This window comes from Drosophila innubila (assembly GCF_004354385.1).
Source record: "Drosophila innubila isolate TH190305 chromosome 3L unlocalized genomic scaffold, UK_Dinn_1.0 0_D_3L, whole genome shotgun sequence".
Classification (NCBI taxonomy): domain Eukaryota; kingdom Metazoa; phylum Arthropoda; class Insecta; order Diptera; family Drosophilidae; genus Drosophila; species Drosophila innubila.
In genome coordinates, this window is record NW_022995376.1 from 12,200,725 (window position 1) to 12,221,383 (window position 20,659).

The window sequence follows — 20,659 nt, forward strand, 5'->3', positions numbered from 1 at the left end:
CATTTCAGAAATTTCAGAGTCCCAGTAAAAAGGCACAACATAGCATTCACATTCAAGCACTTCAGCTACACTTACACTTCAGAAAAATACTTTCGTCAAAGTATTTCAGAGACTCAAAATGTGTTTTAAATACTTTTTGCCAAATATAAAGACATGAAATGAAAATAATAATATAGATTTGAACAAATACAAGCGAATACTAGCACACAAATTGAGGAGAGTAATTTGTGAGACATTTATTATTATCTTTGGTTTTACTTAAATTAAAATTAATTCTGAGCAGATCTCACTCCAATGATTACTTTTTGATTGATATTAATTCTCTTCTTTCTGATAATTAATCCTGATTTAACCAACTGGCTTTATTCTTTGCAGATGCTCAGCCCACGCCATAAAGATAGACCAGGTCAACTCTGGCTGCTGTTATTGCTGTGCATGTTGGCCACATTAAGCTTGTGCCTCACCTGTCGCGTCTCGGAGTTCTCGTGCAAGGGGAGCGGGAGCATTGGAAGTATCTGCGTGCCACTTGACAAATACTGCGATGGACGCAGTGACTGTGCCGATGGCAGTGATGAGCCCAAACACTGTTCCGGTGAGTGTGTGTGTGTGTGTGTGCTGAATTTAACTGAAATGCATCTGTAACTGTGTCTCTTTGTTTGTATCTTTATCTTGGTGCAACACGCGAACAGTCTGCAATCGGACTTATTATGGTGATATCGGACGCACATATGCCATTAAGGTGCCAACGCCACAGTGGAATAAATTGCCGTTCCTCTGTCACTTGACATTCACCGCGTCCGGCCATGATCAAGGCGACATAGTTCAGGTGAGTCCCCGACAGGTGTGGGCCAGTGTATGGGGGTTCCCAGTGACTCTCTTTTGACTGCTCTTCTGTAGTGTTTGCCAGACTGCTGTCCGGCTGTTGCCGTGGTCGGCTTTAGCACGCCGTAGGCCAAAGATTAGCAGGCGCGTCGACGACATAAAGCTACACTGCACACAGACAGAGACAAAGCAAGTGAAAGAGAGAGAGAGAGAGAGATAGAGAGAGAGAGAGATAGAGAGAGAGGGAAAAAATGAGAGATACGGATTTGTATATGTGTACTCGAATATGCAAACACACACGAACGGAAACAGAGGCCAAGTGTGCAACTGTCGTTGTTTTCTCCCACAAAACGTCACGCACAAATGCAACGTGAAATATTTCGGCAAAATACAGATCCATGAACAGACACAAAAGTTGCAGAACACTTTGGACCAGATTTTAAATACTATACACTTACCAAAGAAATTACAATAAGTTAATAGCATTTGTAATAGTAGTTTAATGATATACAATTCATTTATTTATTTATTTCTAATAAAACAGCACTTCAAATGTAATAGATAAATTTAAAAAAAAAAAACCAAAATATTAAAAACAATTTATGTTTTTCTTGAATTGGAAGAAAAGAAAACTTAACAATTATATGCAAAAGTGATTTGATAAATTTTCATAGAAAAAAGACAGCTTTGGCTTCCCACACTTTTGCTTTTCTTCTTTAAATTTCATAGTGTATCTTAGGTTCTGTTATGTTACGAAGATTCGTCACTTTTTGTGTGTGTTTTTTTTTCGCTACTATTTCACGCTGATGGATGGATGAGTTGTTCGGAGCTCTGACTTTATGTGCGTGCTCAATTAGGGGTATGACTGAGCTATGACCCAAAGCTATCTGAACCGCAGGCAGGAGGAGGACACTCTTTAAGTGAAGACTTTAAAGTGCCTTTGGGGCACAGACGAAACGAAACGAAACGACGAGAGCCTTGACAATAAAATTAGACACGCTTCAAAACATTTTTGGCGAACTGTCAGAAAAACGTCAATTTCAATTTCCAAAATAATTGATTTCCATGCAATTTGCGTAACAGCGCAATGAGCAGTTAGCTGGGAAGTAAACGATGAGCAGCGCTCAACAAGGATACGATTTTGGAGTGGGTTATGTTGCCAGGGCTGTATGATGCCGCATCCCTTACTCTTGGGGAGATGAAGGCGTGTAGGCAAAGCTGTAAATAGGACAGAAAAACAGCAGTCAAAGAGAAGATGCTGACGACGAAGTGAGTCCTTTGCTGCTCCATTTCTCAATCATTTTCGTAATCCGGAACATTGGCATGGCTGTACGGGTATATATGATGATATATGCAAAGTTGCTGGCTGCCTCGGCAGCTTCGGCAGCTTTGGCAGCTTTGCACCTTGCACCAAATCTGTCATGCATAAGTTATAACTTTTATTTTGTGTTTCCGCATTTGTAGACCACGCTGATAAACGTGGCTGATTCTGCTCGCAACGCATATAAATCATGTGCTTGGCTTTCACTTTATCCATCTACATACATACCTCAGGCAGACTGCCTTTTCCATTTCCATTCCCTTCTTCATTCCCTTCCCCTTCCCATTATGTTTTACCCCTGCTGTGCGTCTACGTGGGAAATTGCTTGAAATAATAATGTTACGCGCCGGTTAAGGCGACAAACTCGTCCTTGGCTTCGCAATCGTCTGTCGACTTGTCTGTCAGCTTGTCCTGCCGTACATATTGATTGATGATTGTCGGTGTGTGTTTCCCACCGAGAGCAAAAGTTTAAATTACCCTAGGTCTTTCTCCAACCTCCTCAGAGTCCTGACCCCAGATCGCTATAGCTTAACCCGCGGCTAATTTTTAATGGAAATAACTTCGCCCCAAAACTCCCAGCATGATGCGTTTTTCATTTTTTTATGCTTTAATCAAATATCCTGAAGTTGCACTCTGTAATTTACGCCACAAGCTGAGCGCATTTTTCACGCCCCTAATGGGGGGAAGGTATCCGGACGTATCGGGTGACTTAAAAAGAGCGGTAAATGCTGCCAGTAAATTTCTCTTATTTCTCAAAATTTTTTTAGCATTCTGCAGCAATATTAAATTGTTGTAATAAAAGCCAGCGAATTTCACCAGCCACATAAATCAACAGATTTTTTCATATAAATTCACATAGCTGCATAATTTTTAGGTTTTTATATGGAGTTTTCATTTTATTATTATTATTTTTTTTTGTTTTGTTTGATAGTATTTCAAATGGGTTCTTTATATTTGTTTATGCATTGGAAACGAGATTTTTCTTGTCTCTTTTCTGCGCGATTTTCACATTTATAAATGCATTTTTTCTACGATGTTAATATTTGAGTATTTTTCTGGAATTTTAAAACATTGATTGTGCACACAATGAAATAATGAGAGACTATCTTTTTTTTTGTTTACTGTTAATATGTTACTTGTTTTATTTATTTAAGGTATAAACAAATTATTCTTAAATATGTAGATTGTTAATGATATATTTGTCTAAGTAAGTCTAGGTCAAGTCCTACTGCGTGTTCTTATATCTGTTCTAAAAATAATTATTTATTAATAAATAATGATAAAATTTATTCAATTTATAATAATTCACTCTTGATTATTCATGAGGAAAAATTGAATGAAATATAATGTGATATTTTAAGTAATTAATTCGCTCATTTAAAGATTTGATAAGATGAAGTAGTAAGCACTACAACAAACCATTTCTTACTGCAATCTACATGAAATTAAATACATGAAGTAATATAATATTAGCATTAATTTGCGAATACTAGATGAGCACCTCAATTACGCAGTCCAAGTTTTGCGTCTACTTGCAAATGCATTTTCAAGTTTTGTTAGCGTGTAGAGTACGAGTTGTAAAATGGACAGAAATAAAACCATTGCCCACTTGAAAGCGTTACATGTGGCAACAACTTTGGCGCAACTTTCATTTAACATGCAAAACTCCATAAAAAAAACGTATAAAAAAAGACATAAATTACTTACTCAGGAGAGTTTTGTGTGTCCAGCTGAACTGAGAAAGTTGGAATGCTGGAAAGTTTTGCACAAGAGTTTTCCTGCGAAGATCTTATGTGATGACCATCATTTTCATAGATATTCCGAGTTGGTTTAATATACGAAATTAAAATCGTGTTTCATTCTATTTGCTGCTTGCGACTGTGTTTACGAGTGAGGTGTTAAAAAATTTATAAAGCATCAGAAAGTTGAACCCTTTTCGGGGTAGTTTTGTTTGTAATTTGGCAATGCCAAGCCCACGCACAACTTTATTTGCATATTTTATTAAAATACATGAAGACACAGACACACACACGTACACACATACAGTCATACACACAAAAATATTGCAACAGACACTTGACTTTGACTTGAGCTCCATCTGGAGCTTGTAGATACTTTTCCCGTGCCGAGTCTGTCCTGACCTTGCTCTCTGACGCCTGCTGTGTGTTGTCTTTTTTATGGCCAATCTAATATGCAAACAGAGAGGGCAGTCAAATGTGCGGTGTGGGCGTGGCCAAAGGGTCTCCCTGCTTGCAATTGAATTTCATTTACATAACTTTAACGTGTGTGAAACTAAACGAACATAAAATATATATCTAATACCCTACATATTAATTCTTTTCGATAAAGGGTATTACACTCGATGCTGTTCTCCATGGACACTTTTTCTTTGACAATTTAAAAACTATGTAAATCAAACTATTCGATTAATGTCACATAATTTTCTAGACTACAGGGCATCTTTAGGTCGTGTTATTTGATCGCTGTACTTTAACCTGCCTCATGGTAAACTAATATTGATGTACATATATTTATGTATATGTTTCTCATTCATTTTTCAGATCATCTTTGATGGCTTTACGGTGGGCCGCTTCGATGAGGGCATGGTCGATACGGATGTGGATGGTTATGAAACGAATCTGAGTCCGACCGGTGAGCTGCCCGGCTGTCCCGAGGGTTTTATGCAGGTGAGTGCAAATTTAATTTATTAAAATTTGAATTGAATATTACGTAAGTTCGCCCCCGTCTCCGTCTCTGTCTACGTTTAAGCCTCCACTCCAATCCTCGTCTAGTGGACGTTGTAACTTGCACTCCATTTGCTGTTGCAGCTATTGAACTTACGTTCAACTTTAATTTTATTCCACACACACACAGCCAGACCCAAAGCAGAGCACAGTGTGTGTGTGTGTGTGTGTGTAAGGAGAGAGGAATGGGAGCAGTTCCATTACTGGGGTTGTGACTCGTTTCGTCTGGTTCACGCTCCGGGTTTGACCGTCGCTCCGTCCTGCGATTCAATCAATGTCCGAGTAATTCTGTAATTTTCTGTTGGTTCTGTTGACAAATGCCACATTAGCCCAGCAAATTGAATTGAATTGTGTGCGCCTGTCTCCCTCTTTCTCAGTGTTACTGTTGTTACTGTTGTTGTTGTTGTTGGGATAAATAAAGAAATGCAATGAAAACGAAAACGAAAGGAAGAGAACGCAGCAGAAGAGAAAACTATTTAACATACATATATTTTTATCACAATTTTTGCGGCTCCACGCTGTTGACATTGCTACTTTGCCGAGACATTTTGGTCTCTGCCACGCCCCTTTGCCATTTCGAACAGTTTTCGGTTCCGTTAAGCGGAGAAAGAGAGTGGAGGACGACAGTAAAACTAAAGCCCTGACCAAATAAAATGTTCCAAATCCCTGTAATTGACTTGTGCAATATGTTCAAATGTACATTTGTATATAAGTATAGTGTGTATCGACAGCATCCACATTCCCATTCAGTTCTATGTGTATCTTTGTATATGTATCTGTAACTGAATTGTAGCTGAATGTACTTTTATAATCTGATGCTGCTGCATTACATTAAATGTAGTTTTAGTACCATTAGCAAGGAATGAAGTTCCCTTCGATATATCGACTATGCACTTTGCATGTGCTTTTAGTTACCTAAAGCCATCTTACAGCTTTTGAATTAATTTCAAAGCTTAAGTTGTACGGACAACGGCCAGAGAAATCTACATTGAGGTGCGGTAAAGCGATTTCAAGGCAAGCAAAGTGTTGAATGGCAGAGCAAAGTGTTTTTCTCTTTGGAGGGAACGAGGGAATAGGTGTGATTATTTCACGCAAAACGTGCGCATTTAAGAATGCTTTAAAATGTAAATAGATAGATTGGGGAAAAACTTTACTTTAAAAAACCCTTACAAACTTTAAAATGTGAAACAATCTAAGGAATTTCAAATTCAAATACTTTTTGCATTCTTCCAAAGTGGAGTCATGTCAACCATATAACTTCAATATTACCTTTGTTTCGAATATTAATTCCAAATCTAGATTTTTTCACCGTCAAGAAAAAATTTAATTTAACAGCTTTTATTTAAAGTTAAAAAAAAATGCTACCGTTTTCTTGGGTTTCCCTCCTCGTACATGCGCTTTTATTCCTTTTGGTGCTTCTAGGTCAAAGTTGATTAGCATTTTTTTGAAGGGTTTCCTCTTGACTAAATGACATTATCTTTTATAGTTTCTTTTTGGAGCTTTTTCTATTCTTCTGTCCAAATATGTTCAGCGTGGGTTTCATTTCGTTGTCCAACTGAAAGTGAATCCCCTCCTTCGTGTCCTTATGTACCTCCCTCTGAGGGAACCCATAGTCCTATATTATTTTAGCGATGCCGAGTGATGCAGCAGTTTTTGTTTTAGCTTTTCCCTCTTGATTCTGCGTCCACGCCCCTCGTCTGCCTTTGTGACAATAAATTTTGAACAAGCGTGGGGCGTACGCTGACATTTTGTGGTCCTGTCCAGCCCTGCCGCTGTCCATCCGTCCATCCGTCTGTCCGTCTGTTCATCCGTCCATCTGTCTGTTGAGGTTTCATTTGGCACTTGACATGTGTACGGGAAACTGCACCCGGAGTCGATCTGGTGCGGGAAGCAGGACTCTGTTGGGGAGCTGAGAATGGTGGAGGACCGTTTGTTTTTGCATACAAGTTTGGGTTTTAAAATGCAGTTAAATATTTGCAATTTTTTCTCGCATATGGACGGGCCTTGTTGCAGTTTTATAAACTCGTAACTAACCGCAGGTTTGTGTTGTCATTCTCCGGGTTCGTTGGCGGGTTTTTATCGCAGTTGGTTCGCTCCGACGCCTGTTTTTATTTATTTAAGGCAAACATTTTTAACTGCTGACGCGGTTTCAGTTTTTATTTCCATTTTTTTTTTTGTGTTTTCTCAATTTAATTCGTTTTTTTTTTTTTGGCTTCGTTTTCGTTTGGTTTCCTTTATAAATTATTCGTGTCATGACCTGGACACATAAATTCTTGACCGTCTCTCATATTTATGCCAATCTATGGTAGAGTTTTGTAATACATATGAGTACGAGTTGCAAACTGGCCCGGAGTGCGTGTGAGTGGCTGCCAAGTAACAGTTTAATCAGTTATTCAATTTAGTTAGACAGTTTCAGTCTCATGCATATTGCACGAGGCAATGCCCTTAATACGACCTTTTCTCTGGATTATTTTGAATAATTTAGCAACACTTTTTGCTTTAAACTCGACCAACAGCTGACTGTGGGGGAAAAGTTGCTGTTGCTTTGTTTATTTGCTAATATTGTTAATCATAAATAACAAAGTTTATGCATAAACGTATTAACCTAAATCAACAGTAACAGCATCAACAACTACAACTTAAACAACAACAAGACGCTGCCTGCTATCCTGCTATCCAAGTTGTCCTTTGGCCTGGCCAGCTTGAGTAAATGACTCAATATTTGACAATCATAACATCCGCTTAGTCTCCACGCTTCATGTTCTCCGTTCTTCGTCCCCCGTCCCCTGTCTTCTGTCCTCTGTTGTAAGTCCTGTTTCCTTGTGCTGCTTCGTGGCTAAGACAACAGCTACAGCAACAATGCATTCCAGTTTGTCAATAGCAATTTAAGCTTGTCTATCTATAAACGTATTTGTTTATGTATGTGTGTGTGTGCCATAGACAAGCTCATAATTCAACTTGGCAAACTCCTTGGACATTCCTTTCGAGTACTCCTGCTCCTATTAGCTGCCCAGCGGCATTTGTTTCTGTCGTAAATTTAAGAGTCAAAACCGAAAAAATGCTACGAAAGGTTTGTGTTATACCCTGTGTCGTATACCCTTTATTTAGACCTGATCAAACTGGTTATACCAAAGTAATGAAATGTTCTGTTTTTGATGGTATTCAGCTTGAAATACAGCTGCATTTTTTATATGCATTAAAGTACTTCCAATTTTTTAACTGAACAACATACTTAGACTTTCTGTCTACAGAAAAAATGTAAAGTTATATAAATCATTTTATCACAAGCATAATTCTCAGTGATGACATAATACTTGACACAGGGTATCTTCGGGATAACCCCACTAATTTCCATTACTTGTAAGATATTTTTTCATATTATTTATTATACATGAACGCATTGAATTGCAAATTAAAAGCTTCGCTCGGCTCCATAATTTATATTTAATGATTTTTTAATAGCAATGACGTAAAAAACTGTGGCAAATGTTTTAAATTACAGTAAATCAAAGAGAAATGCAGACAGAGTTGGCACTTTCTCTTTTCCTATCTCTTCCTCACTGTGTGTGGGTTGAACGAATGTGGCATTATATGCTTAAATTGTTTCACAATACAAGTAAGCAGAGGACACGGAAAGAGAAGAGGGACAAACCGGATGCAGGAATTGAAGGTTTCACTGTTGCGAGGCTTTTGTTTATTGTCGGCAGATTATGAAGCGACGACGTCGACACCCAACAACAACTCTATAGATGATAAAAGTTTTATCGGCTATTGTTTAAATGACGCGGCTCTGTCGCTCTGCCTGATGATGAGCTCCTGAACAATGCCAGGTAAAATGTTGTGTCGACAGTCTGAATTGAGCCATGTTTAATCAGCCAAAGGTTGATTGTACACAACGCTCTGCAAACTAACAATAATTCCACGGTTGGAAAATTAAAAATGTTCAAATGGATTTTTATACTCAGTAAATGTTCAATTCTTTTGATAGGTTTACAGCAATACTACATGAAAATTACTTATTACATTTCATTGATACACAGGATTATATATGTATAGGAATAATTGTGCTTCACCTTAAGCGCAGTCATTGTATTGATGCCTCGCTGTATCTCCAATCGCATTAAATGCTGCAATTTATTAAGAATTATTCAACTAAAAGTTAATGTAATCACTCGAATTATTGTTTCATTAAAGAATTACATGTAGCATTCAAATTAAAGAAGTTTTTTTCATAAAAACTGTATTGAATTTGCTCAAAGTTGAAGCTATTATCTAGATTGTGCTTTTTTGGACAAATCTTTTTGTATGATAGTAACTCAATATCTTAAGGATGAGAAAGATAGATAGATAAACTCAGCAAATTAATTTATTTTTTAAAAGCTCGTTATGAGATTTGAAAAGCAGACATTTAAAATTCAATCAGTTTTCAGTTAATTTTATTAAAAAAATTTAAAATTTGTGAACCCTGAAAAAGTAACTACATCCTATTAACTTGAAATTAAGTTAAAGTAAAGCCGAGAAATTGTACGCAAAGTCAACAGCTCGTGTCCTTTTGGCTATTCAACATTTATGCCAGTGTCCCAACTGACCACAATAATAATTCAATCAATTTAAAACCAACACTTAATCAAACAAAAGACCACAAGACCAAAGAACTAAAATAAGAAAAGGAATGGAAGCAAGGGAAATGTTGAGCAAACCAAATCGAGGAGATAGAAGATGGGAGAGTGAATAAAACGAAATTCCAATAATTCGTTATGAAGTCGATGCTAATAACGCTCCACTGCACACAATGGACACAACGATGAAGATGATGATAATCAACATGAACATGATGATGACCTGAAGAACAGAGTCCAGCCTGTGCAGAGTGCAGAGAGTGCTTAGGGGCAAGAAACAAAAACAGACAGAGGAGGCAGCACAGTTTGCAATGAATTTACACAAAATCGAAATCGGAAAATTACCATTATGCCGGGCAGTCAGGCCTGCTGCTCAATGCCTTCTCCAGCTCCAGCTCCAGCTCCAACTCCAGTTTTAGCTACGGCCAGCTCTCTTTCACAGTGGAGAGCATTTCATATGACAGCAGTGAATTGCAACTCTAACCAGTTACAAATATTGGCAGATCTCTGGAATGAACGACATCGATGGCAACTTTGCAATTACAGCAAAAATTGTTGTTTGAGTTGAGCAATATCAGGAGGAGGAGCGGGAGATGAAAAAGAAATAGCAACCACAGGACATAGGCCAGTTGCAGGACTAAGCATCGACATGAACATGGACATCGAGCTGGATCTGGATGGCTGGACAATGTGCGGCGCAGTTCAAATAACCCATTAACTAAAAACTTAATCAATTGGAACCCCAACCTCATTCATAAGCAGTGCCAATAGAAAAGCTATGGGTACTGTGTAAATGAGCTGACGGCCTATCGATCCCTGCCAAACAGAAACTACAAAAAGGACACCCTACTTTCACCCTTCTATTGCTCCATTGGCGATGAGGTTAGCCATTCTTGGTCACCATTAGCGACATTACGAAAGCCTATGCTCAGCTATGTTCAATGAATGCTAATTGACAACCCTGGTGATTTTTCTATTGTGTTCGCTGCACTCACGACGAGCATGCAACAACTCCCAATGGGGCACGTGCAACGGCTAATGGCAATCGTGTATAATTTAATGGATTGCATTTACAGCGACTTCTAGGTAACACATATTTATGCTTGGTAATGACTAAGTAAATAGGTATTTTAAGTTGGCTCTATTAATCTGTATACAGAATAAATTGAGAACAGCTAGCCGCAACAAAAGATCATTTGTCTGTCTAATTACTTATGCAGAGTTCAAGACAATCAACTGTGCTGAAAATAGCATGTAATCGGTCCAAATACCTATTTTTTTTTATTTGATTGATTTGTGTACGTAAATATGTGTGTAAGTTGGAGAATAATGTGTGTGTGTGTGTAGCTGTATTTATTTGGTGTGCACTTTTAGGTGCCTGGCAATCGAATTGGTTGTTGTTTCAGTTGGCGCACCTTCGACAATTGCCAACAATTTTTTTTAGCATCAAGTTGAAATCGGCACTTGGCGCACAAATGTATGCAATACTTTTTTGCAGCATCAATACTTCTGGCTGCCAGCTGCAGTTGCCGCAGTCGCTGCCGCAGTCGCTGCTGCAGTCGACGGCGGCAGCGACGACGACGAAAGGAAAACAATCAAATATTGAGCACAGGAGGTGGCAAACGGCGCCAGCAAATAAAATTTATACAACAGTCATAATCCATTACCCATGCCAGATGCTTGGTCTGGGCAGGCTGCAGTTTTAAATTGAATGGGATTCGGATTGGGACTGCGAGATGCTTTGGGATTGTGCTGGCGATGCTGGTTGCAGTTTCCGCGCGTTTATTAATTTTTCACTGGCTCTGTAAATATTTTCATTTATTTTTCTCACTAAAATCGATGCAAACATGCGAAAAAATGGGAGTACAACTTAACCTACTTTCCAAAACGCGTGTTCTTTAAAATGTGTCAAATTAAATAGGAATAAAGACAGCTGGAAAATTGCTTTCACAGCATACTGTGTGAAGCAAACTTCATATTTAATTAATTAACTTTTATTTATTTACTTTGCAGCTCAGCGAACTGGGGCGACCATTCACAGGCGGCTCCTGGTGCGGCAAGGCCACAGGACCGCAATTATACTTCAGCGAAACATCCACGGTGACAGCATCAGTGAAGGTGAGTGAAGGACAACATATAGCATATATGCTAGTTGACCTTTGTCATTTGTAAAATTGATCAGATCAGTTATTAATCGGATTCTAAAATTATTAACCAGGTACTCTTAAAAGTTAATGCAAAATATAATTTAATGACTGATCGTCACTATTTCAAGTGTATTTAAAATTCGTTAGAGAAAGGACTCCCATTCTTGTTTTTAATTTAATATTGAACAACTTTTGCGGATACGTGGCGTATGCGTAATGTTTACTTGGGCAGCCATTCCCACTTTCTGATTAATATTTAAATAAACGCGCAGCCATAAAGGCAAATGGACAACAGCTCTCTGGACCAGGTTTCATTTTACAGTATTCGCCAGCGCATAAATTATGAAAATTAATAAAAATTCATACTCGATTCGAGCCCATTCTCAGTCGCCAACCTCTCACTAGATTGCTTCTGCTGCTGAGAGTGCAGCAAATTGCTTCAAGTGATGATGAGCTGACGTGGTTGGAGAAGGCGCAGATTGCAGATTGCATAATTAAAAGAAAATTGCGTGTGCAAATGACAATATTTCAGAGAAAGAGAGAACAAGTTTCCGTTTAACTCATTAAGAGCACGAACTGAAAGAGTTTCGCTCTTAACCGAAATGCATTTGTTCTTTTGTCTTGTCAGCTGTCGCTCACTTTTCGACAAATAAATACTTCAATGGGGGGCCTTTAGCACGACATAATGTGAATCAATGTCCTTTGTATTGGCCCACACACTATTTACAAGAAGACTCTTGACTGACGAGATATCATTTCCCCTTCAATTTGACATAGTTCCCCTATACGTCTGCATCTGTACTCGTACCTGCTTTTATTTCCACTTGCGCAGTTATTGCATTGCGATTATCTCTTTCTTTTGGGTTGTTTTTCACATTTTCTGCTTTGACATTTTTCAGGTATTTCATCCGCCACGCAATATTCGAGACGAGAAACCCTTCGAGTTCAGCATAAGATACAAATTTATTAGCCAGTCCGATGCAGTTGTAAGGTAAGTTCGTTGGAAAATGAAAAATTCAGCTAAATTGTGTCGGAGCTCAAGATTGACAAAAGACAAAAGAAGATACAGTATAAATGGTGAAAGGGTCGATCAAAAAGTAGATTATCTGAACTGCTAACTTACTAAGGGGATTTTATTTATTGACTATCTGAAAAAACTAAAGTAGCTACATTTCATAAAGTAAATATAGAATAGATAGATATTTTAATTAAACTTATTGATAGTGATGTATAAAAGTCATTGTTTACAATTTGCAATGGTTGCTATTTTATTTTTATTTATTTATTTTGTTCTATTTATTTTTTTTTAAATATTCTAGTTTGAAAAGTGCCATTAATGTCTTTGGGGAATACATTTTCCTAAGCTTAGTGCGACTATTAAGCAAGTCGCAACGCAATAATTTACCATTCAACCCTCGGGTTGAGATAAAAAAAAGGCTAGCTTAAAAAGTGTGGACAGCTCGGCAAGTTAATGACATCAAAGGAGTGTGTGTGTGTGTGTGTGGTGTCTGACAGTTTGTCCTTAGCTTTGGAGCACTCGTAGCTCTTTGGCAGCTGAGCCAAAGTTAGGTTGAGCTAAATCTTTCTACCTGTGGTGCAGCACAATGCCAGTTCCGTAGTTGGGAAGCTCTGCATAAAACATGAGCAGTAGAAGCTCCTTGTCTTGGTTAGGAGAGGAGAGGAGAGGAGACAAGAGGAGAAAGAGGGACACGTGGCATGCCATATACGATTCATTCTGCAATCCATTTGTGCCTAGACGTGTGTCAAATTTTGTCCCTCCTTCTCTCTGTCTGTGTGTTTGCGTCGCGCTCATTGTTTGTGCCAGTTGTGCGCCGGATATGGCAATAGAAATAGAAATTGAAATGTATTTTTACGCCTCAACAAATTTCACACAATTTACAATTTACACGGATATTTATATTTACGACTAGATGCAGCCAAAATGCATTGAGAGACAAGTTCAATGTGTATTTGTGTGTGAGTGGGTGTGTGAGTATGTGTCTGTCCGACATGCGAGCCATTAGCAAACCAAACAATGGCCAAATATTTGGCAGAGAAAGGAGCAAAGGGATTTTAACCCTAAAATGCCAGAGCGCATTTTATGCAAATTGCAGGCAGGAGGAAAGCCCTAAATACCAAACAAATATACTGCACAGTTGAGCCAAACTCAACTAAATTAAATGCTAAACTCACACACACACACAGCGACACCTGCACATACATATGTATATGTATACTAATATTGTGTTGGCCACGTTACAGGTATGGACTACCCGATAAGCCATTGGAATTGGGACGTGTCACACCCGGCACCTATTGTACAAGGCAATTCGATGAATGCTATCGTAACAAGTGTCGCCTGCAAAGTCCAAATTATCCTGGTATGTATCCAAGGAATGTTACCTGCTATTGGACCATACGCCAGAAAGAGGTTCCAACCAGCAAGCATGCCATGATTGCCGTTAGCCAGGAGAATCAGCACAAGGCCCTAGTCAAGCGGTAAGTAAAAGACTAAGAGACTGAATAGTGAATGGGAGCTATGGATCCATTGAAATGCCAAATTCTCTGTAACGTGGATGGAGCACATTAAATAAGCATTAGACTTTTGTGGCTCCAGTAAAGCGTGTCGCATTTGTATGACAAATTGCAATTTGCCAAATTGCAATTGTGACTTGTAGCTCTAGTTTCAGTTTCAGTTTCAATTTTATTTCCACTTGCATTTCACACTTTCAAAAACTCTGTAAAACACCAAATAAAAACTCCAGCTACTCAAAATATTGAAGTATTTTTTTTTGATTGTATTTGAATTTGTATTTTGTATATTCCAATTAAATGTTTGCATACAATGCCTGCATTTTAAATTAGATAGAAACTGACAGGAAGCTGCCCAAAAAGTCAAGCAAACTGAATGTCATTTCGTGTTTGCAGACTTTTATTAAAAGTCGCAATTGTTGATACACTTACCATAAGTAGTGTGTATAATTGTATATAAGTAAGAAAACTTGATCGAAATGCGAAATGATTTAACACAACTACTCTCATTTATATATTTAGATGTTTTATCTGGATTTAATAGAACTGTGTACTCAATTTAAAGAACTACATAATGCTATCAGATCATCTTTGCATACTACCTTGAACTTATATAAAGTGTTTTAGTTTTAAAGAGAGAAATTATATATCTCACATTCAATTCATTAGTGCAACAATCAGCTATTGATTTTTCGAAATCGTGGATTTTTTACAAAGAGTATAGAGTATTTATTCAGCGGCTTATCCCGGTCTACTCCAATGTATTCGTCTGCTGGTTATTAACTTTGACAAGTTCTCGAATTTTCAACACATTGACAAACAGCTCACAGTTGTTTTTCCGGCTTATCGAAATGAAAATGTTTGCATTGCATTTAGCACTGATTGCAATTTTATTTTAAATTCTTTTTTTTTTTTGGTTGTTTTTTGTTCAACCACAGGGAAAATTGTGTTTAATTCCATTTTGTATTTATAACATTTGCAGATCCATAGCCAGCTTTAATAAGACCTCACGCTCGATTCGGGCCTGGTCGGATTGTACGGGTGAGCGGGATCATTTGATATTCTATGATGGCAGCTCCACCAACGATCCCGTCTTGGCCAAATACTGTGGCGGTGACTGGTTGCCGCGAGTTGTGTCACGGTAAGTGCAATGAATGAAATGAAATAAGATACACTTTTGTTGTGATGTGTTGAATTGTTTATTGCAATGTGACTTGAAGCTCTTGTCAGGCATTTATTTAACGCCATTTCTCGCTTTTATGAAAAACTTAAATATGAGCATTGCACAACTCATAATACATGTACAAGCCGAGACAGGCAGACAGATAGACAGACGGACACATAGACTGACTGAGCGCCATTTTAATGAGCGTGAGTTATATGTGTGTGTGTGAGTGTGTGTGTGTGTGGGTCTGAGACCGCAGTCGTAGTGCACTGCACTGCAGTTGGCCTGGGGCGCATGTGTTCCAATTCAGTTACACATACATATAGATACTCACACACACACACACACTCATCTACTTACACACACAGAGAGAGAGAGAGTCGTAGTCACAGTTCATGATGCTTTGTGTGTGTCTTGCAATTGTGCGCAATGCTTAAGAAAAACCGGAAATTGGGTTGCTCGGCAGACAGACAAAGCGACCAAACAGACAGACTTAAATAGAGACCCACACACACACACTATCGTATATGCACACAACACATAAATAGATTTATGTACATATATGTATGGACCCCATTTGAAACTTTTTGCTTGGCTATACAAATGCCCGCCTATTGAAAACAACATTTTGATGCATGTGATTTATGCAATAGCAAAATCTCTGCTCATTAGTTGCCAAGTACTTTCGGGTGAAACTGCCACTATAAACTTTTAAAGAGTCATCCCAATAAGCACTGAGCACTCAAAGCACTTACATCACACCTTCAGAGGAGAAGTTTTCTATAAAAGCATCCCAATTTAAAGGAAAAATATTCTTATTTGTCAGATTGAACTTTATTTATTGGTCTACTTTTCAAATATATTTCCATACATAACAATTATTTAACTAATAATAGCAGTTATTTAAAATTGCCAAGTGCTAATTTTTGTTTATTTCATTTTATATATGAGTATTTTTGCTTCATTTATCATATTCAACAACAATTTAAACATACGATTAAATATTGTATTTAGTTTCTTGATACATTGAGCTTGCTAACTTGCTCAATTTTTGAAAACTTATCCATCCACACACTTTTTCCATGTTTTTACTCAAATACGAGTTTAAAATTAAATATGCGTTACCTTTCTCTTCAATGTGAAGGCATTTACCATCTCTTTGCACATACTCGACATGTTTGTAATTAACTGCATATTTTTAAGATAATTAGAAAATGGCTTATAACAACATGTACAATAGAGTTATGTAAATAATCTGAAATATGTTAAGTAGAAGGAGGCATACGCATGTACGTAATGTGAGTCAAAATTTTTTTGAATATATTTTATTCTAAAATCCTGGTATAATATTGTTTGATTTAAGTTTCTTTACAATGTTTTGATTGATTAAAACTATTACTTTTCTAACATCTATATATTATATTTATTATTTCTATTCTTACTAAAAAACTATAGTTTTAGTCAGATTTAAGGAAAGGATACGTGAATGTTTGGATGGTATTATATTGTCTCACTTTCGATTTTATGATATTTACGAGCACACAGCTTTGGAATTGATTTTCTTTAGCGTGAATATCTGTCACCTGAAACTGTTTGTTCAACTTAAAACACATTTTCATTTGTCTTCTTGTCTTAGAGATTTGCACTATAAATTTTTAAGGAAACGCCTCAGGTTAACCGCTCTTAGAATGGCACAAGTGCAAAACTGCGAGGCACGGACCACTCTGCCACATGGACATTCATGTGGGCGACGTCCGCTCCACTTTCAGGCATTTATCTGCCACTTCACGTTTTGTTTTTGTTATTGTTGTCGTTTGGCTGTTGGCTGGGCAAACTTTGCAGTTTACAGTTTACAGTTTACAGTTTGCAGCTTGCGCTTTTCGCTGACTCTTGAGACATGCACATCAACATTGATTGTTGCTGGAAAAATGTTCAGTTTGGTCAGCAAGCAACTGCAGAAATATTTAAAAGTTGAAGGCAGGCCACAAATTAAAAGTTGCTCAGGCATTTTGAGGATTTCGAATAACGACGATGGTGATGTTTCACCTTGTTGCTTAATCTCTTAATGAGTTGCACTCGGGCATTTATTAACATTTTGCCGAGAACGCTGAGAAAAGTACAAGAACTGAAATCTTATAAGCAAACATGCACAGGGAACGCATTAAGAATGCATGCACCGTAAAATGCACACAGAAGATGACGACGACGATGACGACGACGACGACGACGTGGCATTGCTGCTGATGGAAGAAGAGGGCGCTCATGCCATGCCCAACACTTGCTCCTCACCTCCTCTTCACCCTTCTTTCGCCGTGTGAAAAACGGCATTAAGTTCGCTTCAAAAGTTGTCCTCCAACAATGTTCTCCTTCGTCTCTCAACGTTCTCCAAGCCTTTCGCGTCTTGAGCAGACGAATTATAAATGCACACACACACACACACTCAGGGAGTCACACTCAAGGGTACATGTGTGCATCAGCTGCACATGTGTGAGTGTTGGCTTGCAGACACCTCAAACATGACAGTCATACAATTTGCCTGACACCTTACTTCACCGTCCGCTCGACTTTCAACGACGAGGGGCAGAGCAAAGTCGACAAGGTAGTAAGGGAGGAGGTGTTAGGAGAACCGTTGCCACATGAAAATTATTAATTTCCCTGTGCAACTTAAAATTGCAACGTCTCCTTGACGTGTCTGCGCATTTTATCGAACTCGTTTTTTCCTTGGCTTCTGTGTTTTCATCCTCTTATTATGATGGGGAATAACAGCTGTTGCCTTTCGTCAATGTGGGAATTTCGGGGGGGCAACTATAATCCATAGTATGTTAACTTTTTAAATGGCATATTAATTTTTAGTTAGCTATTACTTGAAAGTAGAAACTGAGTTCTGGTTGACGAAAGAAGTTTCCATACGTGCAAATATGTTAAGATAAGTCTCTTTTTAGCTCAGAAAGTGTGTATTAATTATTTGCATATGTTTACTTTTGAATAATGATGTAAAATCATGAAAAATCGACAACTTAACTCTAGTTTAATTTCGACAACTTTAAATTTTCATTACATTGTCAAATCTCAACCGTTTTCCCTGCGGAATGTCAATTTTATCATAATTTGGACTATATTTTGATTCTGCATCAAAATTGGAAAATTCAATTTCTTCGATTACTGTCCATTATTTTCCGTACTCTTCCCTTGACACATTTTCAAAAACTTCAAAATGTCATAACTTTGTCAAATTTTAGCCGATTTTCATCCGGATTGTCAATTTTATCATTATTTGGCCTGTATTTTCATTATGCATCAAAACTGGAAAATCTAATTTTTCTTCCTTTACTGTCCATTATTTTCCGTACTCTTCCCTTGACACATTTTCAAAAACTTCAAAATGTCATAACTTTGTCAAATTTTAGCCGATTTTCATCCGGATTGTCAATTTTATCATTATTTGGCCTGTATTTTCATTATGCATCAAAACTGGAAAATCTAATTTTCCTTCCTTTACTGTCCATTTTTTCCATACTCTTTCCCTTGACACATTTCCAAAAACTTCAAACTGTCATAACTTTGTCAAATTTTATCCGATTTTCTTCCGGATTGTCAATTTTATCATTATTTGGCCTGTATTTTCATTCTGCTTCAAAACTGGAAAACCTAATTTTTCTTCCTTTACTGTCCATTTTTTCCATACTCTTTCCCTTGACACATATTCAAAAACTTCAAACTGTCATAACTTTGTCAAATTTTATCCGATTTTCTTCCGGATTGTCAATTTTATCATTATTTGGCCTGTATTTTCATTATGCATCAAAACTGGAAAATCTAATTTTTCTTCCTTTACTGTCCATTTTTTCCATACTCTTTCCCTTGACACATTTCCAAAAACTTCAAACTGTCATAACTTTGTCAAATTTTATCCGATTTTCTTCCGGATTGTCAATTTAATCATTATTTGGCCTGTATTTTCATTCTGCTTCAAAACTGGAAAACCTAATTTTTCTTCCTTTACTGTCAATTTTTTCCATACTCTTTCCCTTGACACATTTCCAAAAACTTCAAACTGTCATAACTCTGTCAAATTTTAGCCGATTTTCTTCCGGATTGTCAATTTTATCATTATTTGGACTCTATTTTCATTCTGTATCAAAACTGGAAAACCTAATTTTTCTTCCTTTACTGTCCATTTTTTCCATACTCTTTCCTTGACACATTTCCAAAAACATCAAACTGTCATAACTTTGTCAAATTTTATCCGATTTTCTTCCGGATTGTCAATTTTATCATTTTTTGGCCTTTTTTTTCATTATGCATCAAAACTGGAAAATCTAATTTTTCTTCATTTACTGTCCATTTTTTCCATACTCTTTCCCTTGACACATTTCCAAAAACTTCAAACTGTCATAACTTTGTCAAATTTTATCCGATTTTCTTCCGGATTGTCAATTTTATCATTATTTGGCCTGTATTTTCATTCTGCATCAAAACTGGAAAATCTAATTTTTCTTCCTTTACTGTCCATTTTTTCCATACTCTTTCCCTTGACACATTTCCAAAAACTTCAAACTGTCATAAATTTGTCAAATTTTATCCGATTTTCTTCCGGATTGTCAATTTTATCATTATTTGGCCTGTATTTTCATTCTGCTTCAAAACTGGAAAACCTAATTTTTCTTCCTTTACTGTCCATTTTTTTCCGTACTCTTCCCTTGACACATTTCCAAAAACTTCAAAATGTCATAACTTTGTCAAATTTTATCCGATTTTCTTCCGGATGGTAAATTTTATCATTATTTGGCCTGTATTTTCATTCTGTATCAAAACTGGAAAACCTAATTTTTCTTCCATTACTGTCAATTTTTTCCATACTCTTCCCTTGACACATTTCCAAAAACTTCAAAATGTCATAACTTTGTCAAATCTTAGCCGATTTCCCTGCGGAATGTAAATTTTATCATAATTTGGGCTCTATTGATTCTGCATCAAAATTGGAAAACTTAATTTTTTTCGATCACTGATTTAAAAGATTTGATTCCACACTCGAATCAGTAGTTCGAATTAGTTAACTCGAATGAGCAGAGTCTTAAAGCCTACAATTAGCTGTGTTTGAAGCCAATCAGCTGACTGTTGAAGCTTGTCAATCATCGACATTGGAACTATGAGTAGTTCAATTAGAGGACTGCCGCCTTAGTTGTGTTTGCTTCTCAAAGCAAGCATCAAAATTGTTCGTAATTCTGTTAACCAACCTGCTCAGCACACACTCTGACCTCAATCTGCCGACCATGTGGCACTTTTGGGTCCGCCAATCTGTCGATATT

The 20,659-nt window shown here is 37.3% G+C and overlaps 1 protein-coding gene across 1 annotated transcript in view; it reads left to right on the top strand.

Moving 5' to 3' along the window:
* The first annotated feature begins 435 nt into the window (after nucleotides 1–435).
* LOC117787062 overlaps nucleotides 436–20,659 on the top strand; it is a 44,582-nt gene continuing 24,358 nt past the window's right edge. Inside the window, exons 1-7 of the mRNA XM_034625509.1 lie at nucleotides 436–592; nucleotides 690–826; nucleotides 4,705–4,830; nucleotides 11,520–11,624; nucleotides 12,553–12,644; nucleotides 13,916–14,152; nucleotides 15,168–15,326. Coding sequence (XP_034481400.1) covers nucleotides 436–592; nucleotides 690–826; nucleotides 4,705–4,830; nucleotides 11,520–11,624; nucleotides 12,553–12,644; nucleotides 13,916–14,152; nucleotides 15,168–15,326 — 1,013 coding nt within the window. The remainder of the gene's footprint in view (nucleotides 593–689; nucleotides 827–4,704; nucleotides 4,831–11,519; nucleotides 11,625–12,552; nucleotides 12,645–13,915; nucleotides 14,153–15,167; nucleotides 15,327–20,659) is intronic.